A 15,770-nucleotide genomic window follows, 5' to 3' on the forward strand; every position below is an offset into this window, starting at 1 on the left:
TGGTATTGCTCTTGTGTTCATCATGGATTTTTGAAAAAACAACTTTTCAAAATCCTGTTCATATCATCCTAACAATTGTATAATTAAAGGTTATAAAATTGTAACCCCTGAATACTTGTTTCAGTTTCATTGCATTTTTTTGAAGACTTCTTTCTCTAATACATTTTTCTGCATTTCTGCAGCTCTCATCCATCCTTTTCTCTCCTCTCACAGTCACTGCTGTCATCACTCCTCACCTGGACTTTTACAATCGCCTCCTAATTGCAGTCCCCTCTCTCCACTCTATCCTTCATATAACTACTAAATAATATTACAAAGACATAAATTAGTTCATGTCACTCCTCTGCTCAAATCTTCAAGTCTTAAAGCCCTCCACAATCTGACCTGCACTTACCTGGTCAGCCTTATTGTATATTACTCCCCTTCATAAATTCTCTTTTTAGCGACAGCAGCAGTGTACTTGCTGTTCTCTAGACTCAGTCTTCTAGCTCTTGACTCCTTTGTGAAAAGCACCCTCAATGTATGGAAGCTGCTTCCTCCTCACCTTTGTCTTGTAGAATTCCTGGCTTCCTTCAAGGCTTATCTCAGGCACTCCCTTCTATGTGAAGCCTTATCTGATTCTCCCTTGTCCCAGTTGTATTTCCTTAGCTATAGGCATTTTGTTTCCCCCAATAAAATATAAGCTGCTTGAAGCCAAGTGTTAGGATATCTGTGTCTGTTTGTCCCCAACGCCTTGTATATAATAGATGCTTTGTAAATACTTGTCAAGTTAAATTCTAGAGAGTTTCAAAATTGGTAACCATTTTATTTAACTTGAGCTTTCATTTTAATGATTTTGAAGGTTTTTTAATAATGTGTATTTTTTTTTGTAGTAGCTACAACAGAAGTTGAATGGGTTCCTCTTGAACTGTGCTTTGGAATTCCACTATTTAGTTCTGAATTGAATCGTAAAGTCTGTAGGAAAATTGCTACACATGGTCTTTGTAGGAAAGAAAGGTGAGGGTTTGTGTTACTGATTTATATTCCCTCAATCTCAGATTGATGTAACAGTGTCTGAGATAGCTTTTTCTCTAATGGGGCACTTCCCATCCCCACCCTCTTAGCCCGCCTTCTCCTTACCAGTTTTCTGTAGCATGGTGTCTTATTATAATAGTATTCAGTAAATACTGATTTGGTGTGATATCCTGTTCTATTTTTAGACATAATCTTCTCTACTTCATTTTTTCCTAAGTTGAACTGGAATTACAGGGCCAAGATTAAATTTGGGAAAAATAAACTTTTTTAAAAGGTTGGCATTCTTTTTTATATCAGATTTTTAACTTTTAAGATATGTTTACTGAATATAACTATCAGCAAGTTAAATTTATGAGATGAGAAGCAATACTAATTGGTCAACATTGCATAAGGTAAAATAATGTATGTGAGTGTTTTTAAAAGGGAAAATGTTACACAGAGGAAAGGTATAGATTATCATCTTAGTTAATATTTAATTCAGGTGTATGCTTAATCTGCCAGCTCTTTAGACTTACTTTTTTGAATTTTTGGGAATATTTCAAATGTAGCTAATTGGCTGTGTCTCGAAATACTTGTTATTTAAAAAAACAAAAAACAAATTCAATTTTATTTTTATTAGTTCATGGTAGGGAATGTAAATGTTTTGCCAGACTTTTTTTTTGAGGCCAGTTTTTCTGTCTTTCTTATATATTTTGATCAATTTAATATTGGCTCTTTTTATAAAATATGGCTTTCTAGACTTTTGATCCCTTTTATACTTATTGAGTTATGCAACAGTTTTATCAGGTAATGTTTTAGGGTACCATCTAGTGTAAATGCTAATTAAAATGGCAATTTGTATCACAAAATCTAATATGCAATATTAATGCTTTTCTAAAAAAACATATTTATGTTCTAATTTTTTTTATTTTCTTTTTCAGCCTTCAAAAACTTTTACATTCCAGTAGAAAACTCTCTCTCCATGTCCTTAATTTTGTTCATTCATTCCAGGTAAAACAAAACAAAACAAAACAAAACCACAAACAGGTAGAGTTAAAAAAAAGTCTGACATTTAAGCCATTATCATTGTGTCAGTCTAATTTGTTCAAGGAGTAATTTTAATGGGGAATGCTTTTGCTTAAAATGTCCGTATCTAAGATTACTAAATGATTTATACCATAGAGAATAACTACAGACTGTTGTTTATTGCTTAAAGTACTCATTGTCTGTGTAACTGTTTCTTGGTATGGGAGCCAGCCAGCTAGGGTAAAAGGTAGATGATACTTTTAGCATTTATTTAATTCTTTCACCAGGAATCCGTGCAGTGGCCTAAAAGCAATTCATGTACCTCCTAAAGTGCCCAACTTATATTAGCCTAAGAATACTTTTCTGGCATATAGTGAGACTTTCATTTTGTAATTTCATAGCTATTTTTATTTGTGAAATTTCTTTGTGGTGTATAATCTTTGCCATTTTAATAGCACTACATTACTGACTTGTGTTTAACTTTGATGAAATATTTTTGTTTTTAGTACATCTTCACAAATACTGTGAAATAAATGAAATCTAATGTTATGTAGAGGTGTAGTCTCTAGACTTTGATTTTGTAACCTTATCAGTAAAATGCTTTTTTTTTTTTTTTTGGCTTAGGGTTTGGGGGAGGTGGGGCTTATCCAGGGAATAGAACTGGTGATTGTCCCAGTGGCATCAGTGCAGTTATCCTTCTGAGGACAAGGTCAGAGTTAGGTTATAAATACCTTGAGGGGTGGATACCTGGTTCAAAAAGGTGAAGATTGGAAGGTTGCACAGTATAGGGAGAGGATGGAGTAGGGGAATGTTGGAATATGGGACTATATTGGATGAAGGGCAGGTGTAGTTGTATTGGAGAAAAACCTCGTGACTGGCTTTTGTGGAGAGGATGGGATGTACCATTTTACCATCTTCCCATTTAGTTGATCACACACATTCTCTGTGTTATCCCACAACTCCCACTTTGGAGGCCACTACTTTGGAGACCACTGACAAAAATTTTATTTCAGAAAGTTTGAAAATAGCTCTGTTAAGCCACAATAGAAACTACATTCCATGGCCAGGGGACATTCATGGAAAAGATCCTTCCTAATTCTTTGAAGGCCAAACCTAAGAATTATCTGAGGTTTTATGATTGTTCTTGCATATTGGTGGGATAAATAGAGAAAAATGAGACTTCTGGGGCCACATGATTGTTAAGAGTTATGAAATTTACCAGGAATGATTACAATAGTAGCAGCAACAGCTGACACGTCTTTAATGCTCTTAAGGTCTGATGCTATTCACATACAGTTTCATAGGCAAGTGGGCTAATTACTAGTAATACTACCTAGTATGAAATATTTCCATTTTATAGGTGGGAACACTGAGCTTAGAAAAGGTAAATGTTTTGAGTTTGGTTACACAGCTTATCAGTGTTAGGTAGGATTTGAATCCAAGTCTTCTGGATTCTAGATCCAGCCCATCTGTCCATTAGAAAGCACTCTGTCCTTCATTATGCTATGCTGCCTTTCCAGCATTGAATAGCTCCAGTGTGCCCTGGTAAACCATGGTTTTCCTCTGGTCAGACAGTATCTTCAGTTCTTTTAAATAGGACATTGATTAGCTGGCTTGTGTCCAGGATGGCATATGGTACTTGAAACCATTCTCTCTTTAAGAATCAGTTGAAAAAGCATGGCAAGGGAGTGGAGACCAGGCAATCCAGTTGTCAGTCAGCAGGGATTGATGAAGCTTTGGTTATAAGGCACTCTGCCAAAGCACTGGGAATGCAAAGAAAGGCAAAAATGGCCCTTGCCCTCAAGGAGATTACATTCTTGTAGAGCACTGGTGTTAAACTCAAAAGGAAATGCATATTGACTTGGAAAACCACAAATTAACGTTATCCATGTTGTATTTTTATTTATTTTGTTAAACATCTCCCAATTACATTTTAATTTGGTTCCTTGAGTTTGACACCTCTGTCGTGGAGGAGACAGCATATAAATAACTAGGTAAATACAAGATACCTGCTAGATGTAGGTAATCCAAGAGAGAAAGATGCCAGCAGCTGGAGGGATTGGGAGGCATCTTGCAGAATGTGAGATTTGAGTTCAGTCTTGGAGGAAGCCAGGAAACTAAGACCCAGAGCCTTGCAGGCATAAGGCATAGCAATTGCAGAAGCAGGGAGAGGGGATGCATTGTCATGTGTAAGAGCAAACAAATAAGACCAGTGTAGTACACTCAAAACAGTATGTGAGAAGACTGGAAAAGTAGGAGGGGGGCATATTATGAAGAATGCTAGAAGTGATAGGGAACCAGTGGAGCTCATTGACCTAGGGGGCAGGGGATGGTGACTTGGTCAGACCTCTGATTTAGAAAAGTCACCTTGGCAGATGTCTTCAACTATTTGAAGATTTGCCCTGTGGAGGAAGGGTAAAGTTTATTTTGTTTGATCCTAGAAAATTGGCATAACTTGAGTCTCAGCTCTGTCACTTTTTAGCTGTGTGATCTTGGGCAGTCACACTTAGCTTCCCTGATGCTTAATGTCTTAATCTGTAAACTCTGCAGTATTTACTTAACCTTGTCATTTTGAGAAAAGTGCATTATGAACCTGTAAATCACTATGAAGATGAGCTTATGCTTATTAAATAGAATTGAAAGATGGGATTGAATGAGTGAGGAGATTTCAGCTCAGTGTAACGGAAAAAATTTTTAACAGAGCATTCCAGAAGCGGAATGGGTTGCCTTATGAGATGAGATAGTAATTTTCCTTTGTTTAGAAACTGTCAAGCAGAAGTTAGTTCAGAAGTTGTTCCAGACAGTTGACCGTTTGTCAGAGATGTTATAGAAGGTGTTCTCATTCCAGTGTGGGTTGAATTAGATCATCTTTGCACTGTATGCCCGTCATGCCTGGAATGTCCTCCCTCCTTCTTGAAGATATATGCCCATGAACCGTATTCTCCATAAGCCTTTTGGCCCTTCCTCCCTGACGACCTTGGATTTGGTTTGCATTTATTCTGTATGTGTCATTTCCCCAAAAGAATGAAAGCTCCTTGTGGGCAGGAATTGTTTAATTTGTTTGTCTTTGTATTCCCAGTATCTCACAGAGTGCCTCGCACCTAGCAAACACCAAGATATGATTGCTCATTGGTTGATTAATCTCTGAGGTCCTTCTAGTGCTAAGATTCTATGAAGTTCAAGTGCTTTGAGCTAGCAGGAACAACATATTTTACTTAAAATGGTCTGCATATAGTATTGTTTATAAATTAATGTTTTCTCTTTCTTGATTTATTTTTTTTTAGGAAGGAATTTCAACCCTGGATTTACACACTGAGGCCAATTTTTCAAGTATGTTTTCACAGCCACCTTGTGCTGAATTGGGTGTTCCACTTCCTGCGAAGAATTTAATATTTAAAGATGGCATCTTATCTGAGTGGAATGGACGATCACCTTCCTCAGTACTTATTGCAAGTGTCAATTTGCAATAGTTCATTCACATACCATTTGTTGTTCACACTTACTGCCTTTTTTCTTTCTGACAGTTAATTTCTAGTGCCAACCACTAAGAAGTGTACTGCTGCTGCAGAATAATGATGTATGCTAAAGTGGTATTAAAAGTGTGTTGTGTTGCAGTTTGGAAGAAAATATTTGCACTGTCTGGAGTCTTACTCACTATTGCATATCCTGCTGCAACAGAGAGCTTTTTAGCAGTCAGCACTGTATTTTTATCTAGGGACAATCTGCATTTCTTTTATAAACCTAAGGATACCCTTTATAGGCTTTATGATGATTGTTAAATTTATAAGCTGTCACCACAAATATTGCAATGGTAATTTTATATGTTAGTTACTCAAACATGAATCCTGTTTAATTTTGTATTTTATTACCTATACTTTTTTGGGGTAATGGAAAGAGATTTAACTCACTGAAGGGGCTTCCTGGTACTTAAAGTAGTAAAAATGCAAAAAACTCTTTAATATCCAGTGTTGTATGATGATATGATGGGGGCATTACAAATTGTAGCAGTCGTGTAGAAATTATGTATATCAGTTTTGGACAGTGTTGAAAGTATGTAAATCAGTATAGTTAAAAATAATTCGACCTTGCTTTTATAAGGTCTTAACTCTTGGAACATCAAGATTCATTGATGCCTCATGAGAAACTTTGAAAAACATCCTATGTATAAGCACTGTGGTTTTAGATACGTAAGCTTCATTATCTCTCGCATAGACTTGATTATCAGATGTTTCCATAAAAAGAGACCTTGTTTGGTTGCTACTACTGCTGCCCATTTTCGGTTTAATAAGTAGCATTTCATTTATAACCACAAGACTGATTTATATGGAAACAGATTTCATGTTTACAAACCAAAGATTGGGAGCTTTAGTTCAAATTAACATCAGGGAACAGTAAGAGTTGACTGAGTGAAGAAAAAAAGTATGATGAATCATTCAGTTGAATTAATTGTTGCCCGTGTCTACACAGCCTTCGTCTTGTGGAATCAGGATCCTTGTTTCCTGTAAATGGGCCTGAGGGACAAAGATAAAGAGAAATATGGAGTATTGTTTCAAAGTTTGTCTTGAATTATATTCTTTTAGTATGACAAATATTAACTCGATTAATTGGAATACTTCAGTAATTCACTTTTACATTTATCAAGTTACCTTCCTTAGGAAGTTTGTGCAGTGCTGTTGTTTAGTTTAGTCTGTAGGATGATTGCTTTGCCAGTTTAACAAAAATCCTGGTAAAACAGCATATATGGAAAAACATTTAAATTTGAGGGACGGTTGTAACATAAAGATTTCTGTTGATACTTTTTTTTTCTTGTTCTATAAAGAACAATTATTTGTATGTTTAATCTGGTAATATATATCTTTCTAAAACTGTAATCATAACCATGCCTTCAGTACAGCGTGCTCACAATATTATTTAAAAATTTGGACCAAGAACCTGTAGCATAGTGAGTGCTGGAAAATGTTCATGGTAAATATGACATTTTGTTTTCTGCTGTAGTAGGAACCAAGTGTGTATTAAATATATGTTTAAAAAATGAAAAATAATGCATACTAATAGTAAAATGATTGTTAAACTGTGAATCACACACTAATTTCTCACATAACTGTTAATGTACATTCCTCTTCCTGTAAATGTATAACTTGCAGTTTTTCCACTGAAAGTCCAAGTACTTAATTTGATCAGTGCTGCTTTTTATTCTAACATTTTTCTTACCTAGTTTGTTTTTACTAACTATAGGTAGTTATTTATTCTGCAGATACTAATACTTTGGGCCTACTGTGATGTGTGCACTAGTAAATGATTGAATATTTGTTTTTGTTGGCAGTAAATCCAGTTTTTCATAAATTTTTAAACAAAATATGGGAATGATTTTCTGCCTTATTTCCTTTTGAAGAAAATGGAGGGGAAGATGGAATAAGATAGTGATCATGAATTTTAGGGAAAATGATTGAAAAAGCTTGTGTTCAACTCTGGTTTTTGGTCTCTGCCATTGATAAGGAAAAAGGAATCCTTTGAAGTACAGCTTGGTAGAGCTTCCATATGGTAAAGGGATGGGGGCAAGCCTATTCAGTGTTGTAAACAAAAAATGTAAAATGCTGCTGTTTTCAGATTGTGTTTTACAAACTTAGCTTTATTTCATTACAATTGTATATATGCTCATAAAAGAAACATTATCTCATGTAAAGTTACATCTCTTCATTTAAAGCTGGTAATTAAAAAATAGACTGTTACCTAATTATTAGGTGACTACCAAAGAGAAGGATCATTAAAGATTTTTAACTCAATTTTGTTGCTGTTTGATATGATTCCAGTTGGCTTTGTTACTTTTTATAATTGTCTTTAAGTGTGGCTTAAACAGAGGCAAGACTGCTTTGAAGATTAAAAGAAAGAGAGAAGGAAAGAACCTATAAAAATGGGACATAGCTATTATAGTAAGTAGAGCCGTTAAAGTATGTGGTAGTCCTCTTGTCCTCATTTAATGTGTTCAGATAATTTTATGTTTGTTTTTGTTGGGGGATAGTGCAGCCAGCCTCCTCAGTGTTTTTAGCTGGAATTATCTTAAGCATTTGGAATTGAGTTTTACCATTTTTCCTGCTGGTTTATTCCCTGAGAGTTTCAGTTCTCTTTTTCTCGCTTGTTCAGTCTTTCAAACACAGTTTGTATTTTAAAGATTTTAAAGTACCAAAATTGTAACTGAGAACAATGGATGGTTTTCTGGTATGACATTGTTAATAGTATACAATGAAACGTATAAACCCTGTGTTCAGTTTGGTGATTGACACATGTAACATAAATGTTTACAATAAACTGTTACTGATCAAGATAGTGAGATGGTTTTCACTTTTAAATGTTTGCTGTAAGTGTAGAAATTATGTAGTACAGTGAAATTTTAGTAATTAGAACAGTTGGGAAGATCACTTTGAAAAAAATCAAAATTTTAGAAGTGCATATGCTGCTTAACTGTTTACTCTGAATAAAAAGCGAGTGACGATGTTATATTTCTCTAGTACAGATTCCTATGAGGAACACTTATCACAAACTGATATACAAAGTATATAAATTCTGTTTTGGCATACGTAACTACAAATCTGAATTATAAAGTATCTCAAATCATTTGTTCTTCTGGACTCATTCTGTAAATGTATATTTATTTAAAATTTGTCAGACTTTTTGACTTTTATGGAGCTTGAAATTCTTTGATAGGATAACACATTTAGCTAGTAAGCTATTGAAAAATTAATCTGCCTAAACCAGAATTATCAATTAATGATCAGTGTAGTATTTGTTGAATTAGTATTATTCTTCCCACACTCAGAAGCCTTTAGCAAAAGCTTTCAGCAATTCCCTACTGGCCACAGAATCAAGTCTCATCTCTTCATCTTAGAATCCAAAAACCCCCACCCTTACAGACTAAATTTGGTTTTCTAGCTTTCTCTCCCATGTTCATAGGACTGAATTTCTGAATGATCCAGGGCTGGGAGTTAAGCTAAGGACAATCCAGAAGACAATTGTTAGGGATGTTAGGGGCAAGGGAATGATTACAGAAGGGATAAATAAGACTGCTGATGTGAACTAGATGGGTGGTAAGGGTTGATAGAATTACTTTGTTAAGGAGAATTAGTTTCAGACTGGGAAAGGTAGAACAAAAATATTTATCAAAGAATTGGAACCTGAGATAAGTAAAGAAGTAATAAAAAGAACACCTAGCTTCTTTCATGAGTCCAAATTTTCAGGCCCAGATAAACCACATCCGAGGTACTGAAAGAACCAAACTAATATGTTTCTTTTGCTCCTGTCATTGATCTTTGGAGAAACTGATCAAGAGATGAAGAGATCAGAGTATGTTGTTCTCCTGGAGGAAAGTGGGACAAAGATCACCAGCCTTAATGGCCACCTCTAGCCACCATGTCTGTTAACTATTTGCATGAAGGAGGGAAGTTATCCATAGCTTCATCACAATATCAGTCAACTTCTTTTCTGTTTGACAAAGTTGAGCCCTGAGAATATTTGCCTAGCCAAGAATGTGTGTATGAGATGAGAGCTAAGACCTGCAGTGTAGTTTTTACAATGTTAGATCACATTTGCACTGAGTCTTAGGGAAGACACAAGAATAGTTCAGAGAATGTTCAGATAAGTTATTAAAGAACCCACCTGATTTCAGCCTAGGTTTGTGAACTTTGGTGCAGCCCTCAATGAGAGGGCTGCTTAAGGACAGAATAGCAGGCAGTAGAAAGAGCACCATAGTTGAGGACTAAAGCTGAGGCACAGAAGGAAGGTTAGAAAATATATAGCCATTCCTGTGGGGAAGAGGCTTACTAAAAACAATGCTCCCTAATTGATGGTGGACTTGTCTAAAAGAACTGGTTGGCAGAGCTGTATTAACTCTCTACCAGGGAGAAGTTAACCACAAGCTTTAAAAAAAAAGTGGTTTTTTAAATTAATTTTTGGTGAGGGCAATTGGGGTTAAGTGACTTGCCTGGAGACACAGAGCTATTGAGTGTTATGTGTCTGAGGCTGAATTTGAACTCAGGTCCTCCTGACTCCAGAGCCAATGCTCTATCCACTGTGCCACCTAGCTGCTGCTAACTGCAACATTTCTAATGGATGTTGGGTGAAGCGTATGAATCGGAAGATAGCTGGATTGCTGAAAGCCATTGGAAAGAAGCAAGATGTCCAGTAGGTGGTGGTTGAAATTGATGCCTGCTGGGGGGCAAAGTAGAGATCACTACAATGAAAAGAACACTAGCAGCTTTGCAGTATCAGAGGTGTGAGTTGCCTTCATGTTTATGCCATGTTCTCATGTTCCCTTACAGTGTTACACTTGATTCTTGTGCAAGGGATGCTTCCCATTAAGTGTGTGTTTGTGGGAGGTTGAGTTCAGTTTATAGGGTGAATGTTTTATTCTGTTTTATTAAATTTTTTTTTGGTGTGAACTAAGTGTTTTATTTGGCTGGCTAATATAAAATAAAGAATGGAAAATTGTGAGTTGTGGTTTAAAGGGCTCTGAGCCACAAAGTACCTAGATCTTGGGCTAGCCTTCTGGGGGCCCAGTTGATGAGGAGAGCTCTGACCATTGTATATGCTTAATGGGAGGGCGCTGCAGGACCACGTGGGGCAGGACTACGTGGCACAGTGGATATGGTGTTGGGCCTGGAGTCAGGAAGACTAGTTTTGCTGTTCAAATACTTTGTGACCCTGGGTAAGTCACTTCATCCTGTTTGCCTCAGTTTCCTTATCTATAAAATGAGCTGGAAAAGGAAATGGCAAACCACTCCAGTATCTCTGCCCAAATGGGGTCACAAAGAGTTGGACATGACTTAAAAAATGACAACAGAAATGTGGGAAATATCTCAATTTTTTAGAAGGGGAAGAGGAAAGGACTTTGCAAACTATAAAACAGTGAGCTTGGTTGATTCTTGGCAAAGTCCCAGAATGTTGGTATTAAAAGGATGATTTATGAGCATTTAAAAAGGCAAGTAGCAATCACCAGGAGCCAGGCTTAAAGTCAAGAACAGAGTGTACCAGACTAACTTCATTTTCCATGTTGACTAGCTAATGAGGGAAATAAATGATGTGGACAAAGTATTCAATCAGTAAACATGTAGTAAGCACCAACTATGTGCCAGGCACTGTACTAAGTACCAGGGATATGAAAAGGCAAAAAAGCACCTGCCCTCAGGGAGCTCACAATCTAATGAAAGAGACAACAAGCAAACAATGCACAGACAAGCTATGGGGAGAGGAAAAGCGCTAACATTAAGAAGGGTTGGCAAATGCTTCTTGTGGAAGAAGGGATTTTAGCTGGGATTTGAAGGAAGCAAGAGAAGCTAGCAGGCAGAGATGAGGAATGAAAGCATTCCAGGCACAGGGGGCGACCAGAGAAAATGCCCAGAGCTGAGAGATGCAGGGTCTTGAGGAACAGCCGAGAGGCCAGTGTCATTGCATCAAACAGTATGTGGTAGAGAGTGAGATGTAAAAGCCTGGAAAGGGATAGGGGTGGGGTGGGGGACTGGGTTATGAAGGGCTTTGAATATCAGAACATTTTATATTTGATCCCGGAGGTGATAAGGAGTCATTGGAGTTTGAGTAGGCAAATTGATATGGTCAGACCTGCATTTCATTAAAATATTTTATTAAGGGGATTTGTTTTGTGAAGTACGAATTCAGTCAAAGGGCTGCCCTTGAGGACCTAGAGGGCCACATGTAGCCTTGAGGCTGCAGGTTCCTCACCCTTGGCCTAGATGGATGCTTGTCAATATGCATGGCAATAGCATGAAGTTGGGAGGGATGCCTAATTTGTTGAGTGATAGGATTTAAAGCAATCTTGATAGCCAGCGCAAACACCAAAATAATAGAAATTTAATAGATAAAATGTAAAGTGCTATAATTGAGTAATAAAAGTACCTGTTTTCTCTCCAGATCTAAACACCATCTGCTTGTCCACTGCTCCTTGTAAATGAATCGGGTCGATGGGTTTTACTGCTTGGGTAACACTGATGTTTTAACAAGAACATTCTGGAAATGTCAAAATGAATTAATGAAGAACAGGTCTTTGCTCATAGAGCTCATTTCTGTTTTCGAAATGGTTGCCTTTATGGTATGCCCAAGCATTCGTCAGTATCTTATGATATATACTCATGGACACAATGGGAAGATGCAGACTGAACAATAATAGAGTTACATGAATTCAGTATCTAGTTAAAGACCAGGGGCCTCCTAGGCAAATGCTATCTCACACTCTTCTCTGCCCTTTTCTATTCCACATTTTTATCAATGATTTGAATCATTGCTCTATTCCTTTTGCCAAATGATTTAGTGTTACTTTCAGTCAATAAGCTAATAAACATTAAGGTCTCACTATGTGCCATGCATTGTGCTAAAGCTATAAAAAGAAGCAAAAGACAGTCCTTGTCCCCAAGGAGCTTACAATCTAATGAAGGAGACAGCAAAGCAACAGACATATACAAACAAGCTATATACAGGATAAATAGGAAATAAAAGAGAGAAGACACAAAAATTAAGAGAGGTTAAGAAGAAAGACTTCTTGTAGAAGATGGGATTTTAGCTGGTACTTGAAGGAATTCAATGGACTTCTGGGCTCATTGGAAATAATTTAAAAGAGGGGTTGGTTGGATTCTCCTGTCCATACTCCTGACATTTAGTGACTTGCCTTTTAAATACTTGTGATAATCAGCACACCAAGAAAGGAGAGAAGCACATAGGTTATTGGTATACAATTTACAAGTCCCAATGAGATTTATTGAAAGATATTCTTTGCAGCCAGAAGAAGTCTCAAGAGGATTGTAAATGGGGTAGTTTCTATGGGATTCAAACTAAATCTCTGCCAGTTATTTGGGCATTGCAGAAGCCTGCAATCTCAGATCACCTTGGGGTGTGGATGAGGCAAGATGGCAGCACTGTGGTTGGTCAAAAAGGGTCTGTCATCAGCATCTAGGCATCACAGAGGCTTACAGTCTGAGATCAGTCAGCTAGGGTGAGGAGGAGGGGATTGCAACTCCCAGATGGCTTATGGAGACTTCAGCACCAGATGGGTGGCTCACCAAATTACCATGTATATGGAGCCAGAAAATTGAAATGTTGATAATATATCTTACATGCATGCACATATAGGCCTGTCTTCTACATGTATTTATAACATATATATGTATACGTGTATAAATGCATATGTATATGCACAGATACATATGTTCCCCATGTCTGCTACATGTCAGTAATGTCAATTTTCTATTTTCCAGGGATTCTGGGGCTAGTGTTTGGCTTAATGGAGTGATGACAAGCATAGAACTGAAAGTCTCTCACCTTTGCTTAGAGTATATAAATGTGTTATTTAGCAACTGGAGGCTATATAAATGTGTGTGTGTGTGTGTGTGTGTGTAAAATCTGGCTTGAGACAAGCATTTAAAGTAATTTTGGAAACATTCTGTCAATATAGGAGTATAAAGCAAAATGGTAAAACTGAAAAACATTGAATAGAGAGCAGGAAAATAGTGTCCTCAGGTGTTTTTATCTCTTAAATAACTTTTTCCATTGCCAAGGCTTTTGCTCAAAAGACTTTACAACTTCCCCTTGAGATTCTATTCATGAATACTAACCTAGAGGAGGGGAAAAGGCATGAGGAACCTCTGGATCTTAATATTGGGGAGAAAGTCTAAATTTACCAGTAAAGCTACATAAAGATCTGTATTCATATATACAATGTCTACCAAATAATATTAATTCATTTATATTCACAGAGGAATAATTGCATTTGTAATTATAAAAATCCTAAGTGGCAAACATATTCTTATATGCATTGTAAAAAGAATTGGAATGACAATCCAGATCTTAAGAAATACTTTGTATGCTTTGCATAATTTTGTTGACATCAATATATGTGCTCCTCTGTTTTCAAAAGACATTAAGGTAGGAGGAATAGCTATTGGTGACAGAATCTAGATTCAAAAGGATTTCAACAGATCTGAATGATGGAGCATAAAATGAAATTTAATAGGAATAAATATAAAGCCTGGCACTTGGGTTCAAAAAAATCAATTGTACAAAAACAGGTTGGGAGTAGTCATGCAGGCCACAGTAAAGTCAGGTGGTGTTTTTGGTTTTTTTATGTGGTTATGAATTATGTGGTTACTATTAAATTTGTAAATAATTTATATTTATATTAAATACATAAAATGACTGCCAAAAAAGTGATCTCAGATTGTATTAAGAGACTATGTGCAGAACAAGAGTGTTTTGTTTTTGGTCAGAACACATTTGGAGTATCATGTTCAGTTGTGGACATGAATGTGGAGGAGAGTGATAAGGTAAGGGGACTCCAAACTATGTTATGTGAAGGTTATTGAAGATAGAATGACTGGGAATGTTTAGCATGGGGGAGAGATTTAGGGAAGACATAATGAATCTCCAATTAATTAATAATAATGAGGAGGAAGAAGTGAGTTAATGTGTGCAAAGTCATTGACAGATGTTAGATCTCAGGTAGATGCTATTTTTATATGTTTTACAGAAGAGGAATCAGTCTGAGAGAACTGAAGTGGTTTTTGTCAGGGTCACATATCTAATACATTTCTAAGGCAGGATTTGAACTAGATCTTGATTTCAGGTACAGAGTTTTAGTCACTACATCATCTGGCTGGTCCAAATATTTGAAAATCTGAATGAATTCTCTGCTTAGCCCTGGATGGCAGAACTAGGGCAAATCTGGAGAAGTTACAGAGGCACATATTTTGATTCAACAGAAGGAAAAACTAAATCTTAAGCAGAAGAGTTTGCTTGTTATCCTACAGGCAGTGGGGAGCTTCTTGAGCAGGGTTAATGTAACATAGTCAGGCCTGTACTGTGTGGAGGATGGATTGGAGAGGGGAGAGACTGGAGGGAGAGGGTCTAACCAGTCTTCACCCCAGACTGCTTTTGGAAACTGTTTGTTCTCTGTGAGAAAAATTAGTATTTTACTATTATATTAATAACCAATTATTAATTTAGGATCCAAGTTTTTCTCCTTTATTCCCTCAGTTCTGGCCCAGACCCTGTCAAAAGTCAGTCTCTGAAGGACGTGGCTGATTGATGAGATTGTCCTAGCCTTTGAGGTACATGCTCTTCAATCTTGGGCAGGACCCTACCCAAAGAGAAGACCTTACTTCTCTTTAGAATGTAAACGGAATCCAGTTAAGGCAAGTTCTTACCCAGGGGGAAATGCGGCCCTGTCCTTGTACGAGATGTTAGGGTGACCCAGCTCATGAAGGAGAAAACCAACCAGAGTGGTCTGGATGGAGATGGATTTCCCTGTCCAGATTGCTGAAGGTGGCTGAGTCTCATGATCAAGCCGCGTTCTCAGCAGGAGGAGCTGAAGACTTCTAGCCCACCTCTTCATTAAATGTCCACCAATCAGGATTGATTTTCAGTTATCAAGGGAATTCCCTTTCAAGGATTATTGCAAGCTTTCAGGCTTTCCATGTGTTTTATCTCTGGTTGCTGAGAGAAACCACTGACCATTAATTTATTGATTGCTGGGTAGCCAGAAACATTTTCTTTCTTTCTTTTCCTTCCTTCCTTCCTTCCTTCCTTCCTTCCTTCCTTCCTTCCTTCCTTCCTTCCTTCCTTCCTTCCTTCCTTCCTTCCTTCCTTCCTTCCTTCCTTCCTTCCTTCCTTCCTTCCTTCCTTCCTTCCTTCCTTCCTTCCTTCCTCCCTTCCTCCCTCTCTCTTTCTCTGTTTTTCATTCATCACACCTAACACAT

The 15,770-nt window shown here is 37.1% G+C and overlaps 1 protein-coding gene across 1 annotated transcript in view; it reads left to right on the forward strand.

Moving 5' to 3' along the window:
- FAM91A1 (family with sequence similarity 91 member A1) overlaps window positions 1-8,339 on the forward strand; it is a 61,299-nt gene extending 52,960 nt beyond the window's left edge. The window contains exons 22-24 of the mRNA XM_020964956.2: window positions 873-996; window positions 1,935-2,004; window positions 5,304-8,339. Coding sequence (XP_020820615.1) covers window positions 873-996; window positions 1,935-2,004; window positions 5,304-5,489 — 380 coding nt within the window. The 3' untranslated portion in view covers window positions 5,490-8,339. The remainder of the gene's footprint in view (window positions 1-872; window positions 997-1,934; window positions 2,005-5,303) is intronic.
- Window positions 8,340-15,770: the final 7,431 nt, after the last annotated feature.

Source organism: Phascolarctos cinereus, unplaced genomic scaffold, assembly GCF_003287225.1.
Source record: "Phascolarctos cinereus isolate Bilbo 61053 unplaced genomic scaffold, phaCin_HiC Scaffold_4;HRSCAF=312, whole genome shotgun sequence".
NCBI lineage: Eukaryota > Metazoa > Chordata > Mammalia > Diprotodontia > Phascolarctidae > Phascolarctos > Phascolarctos cinereus.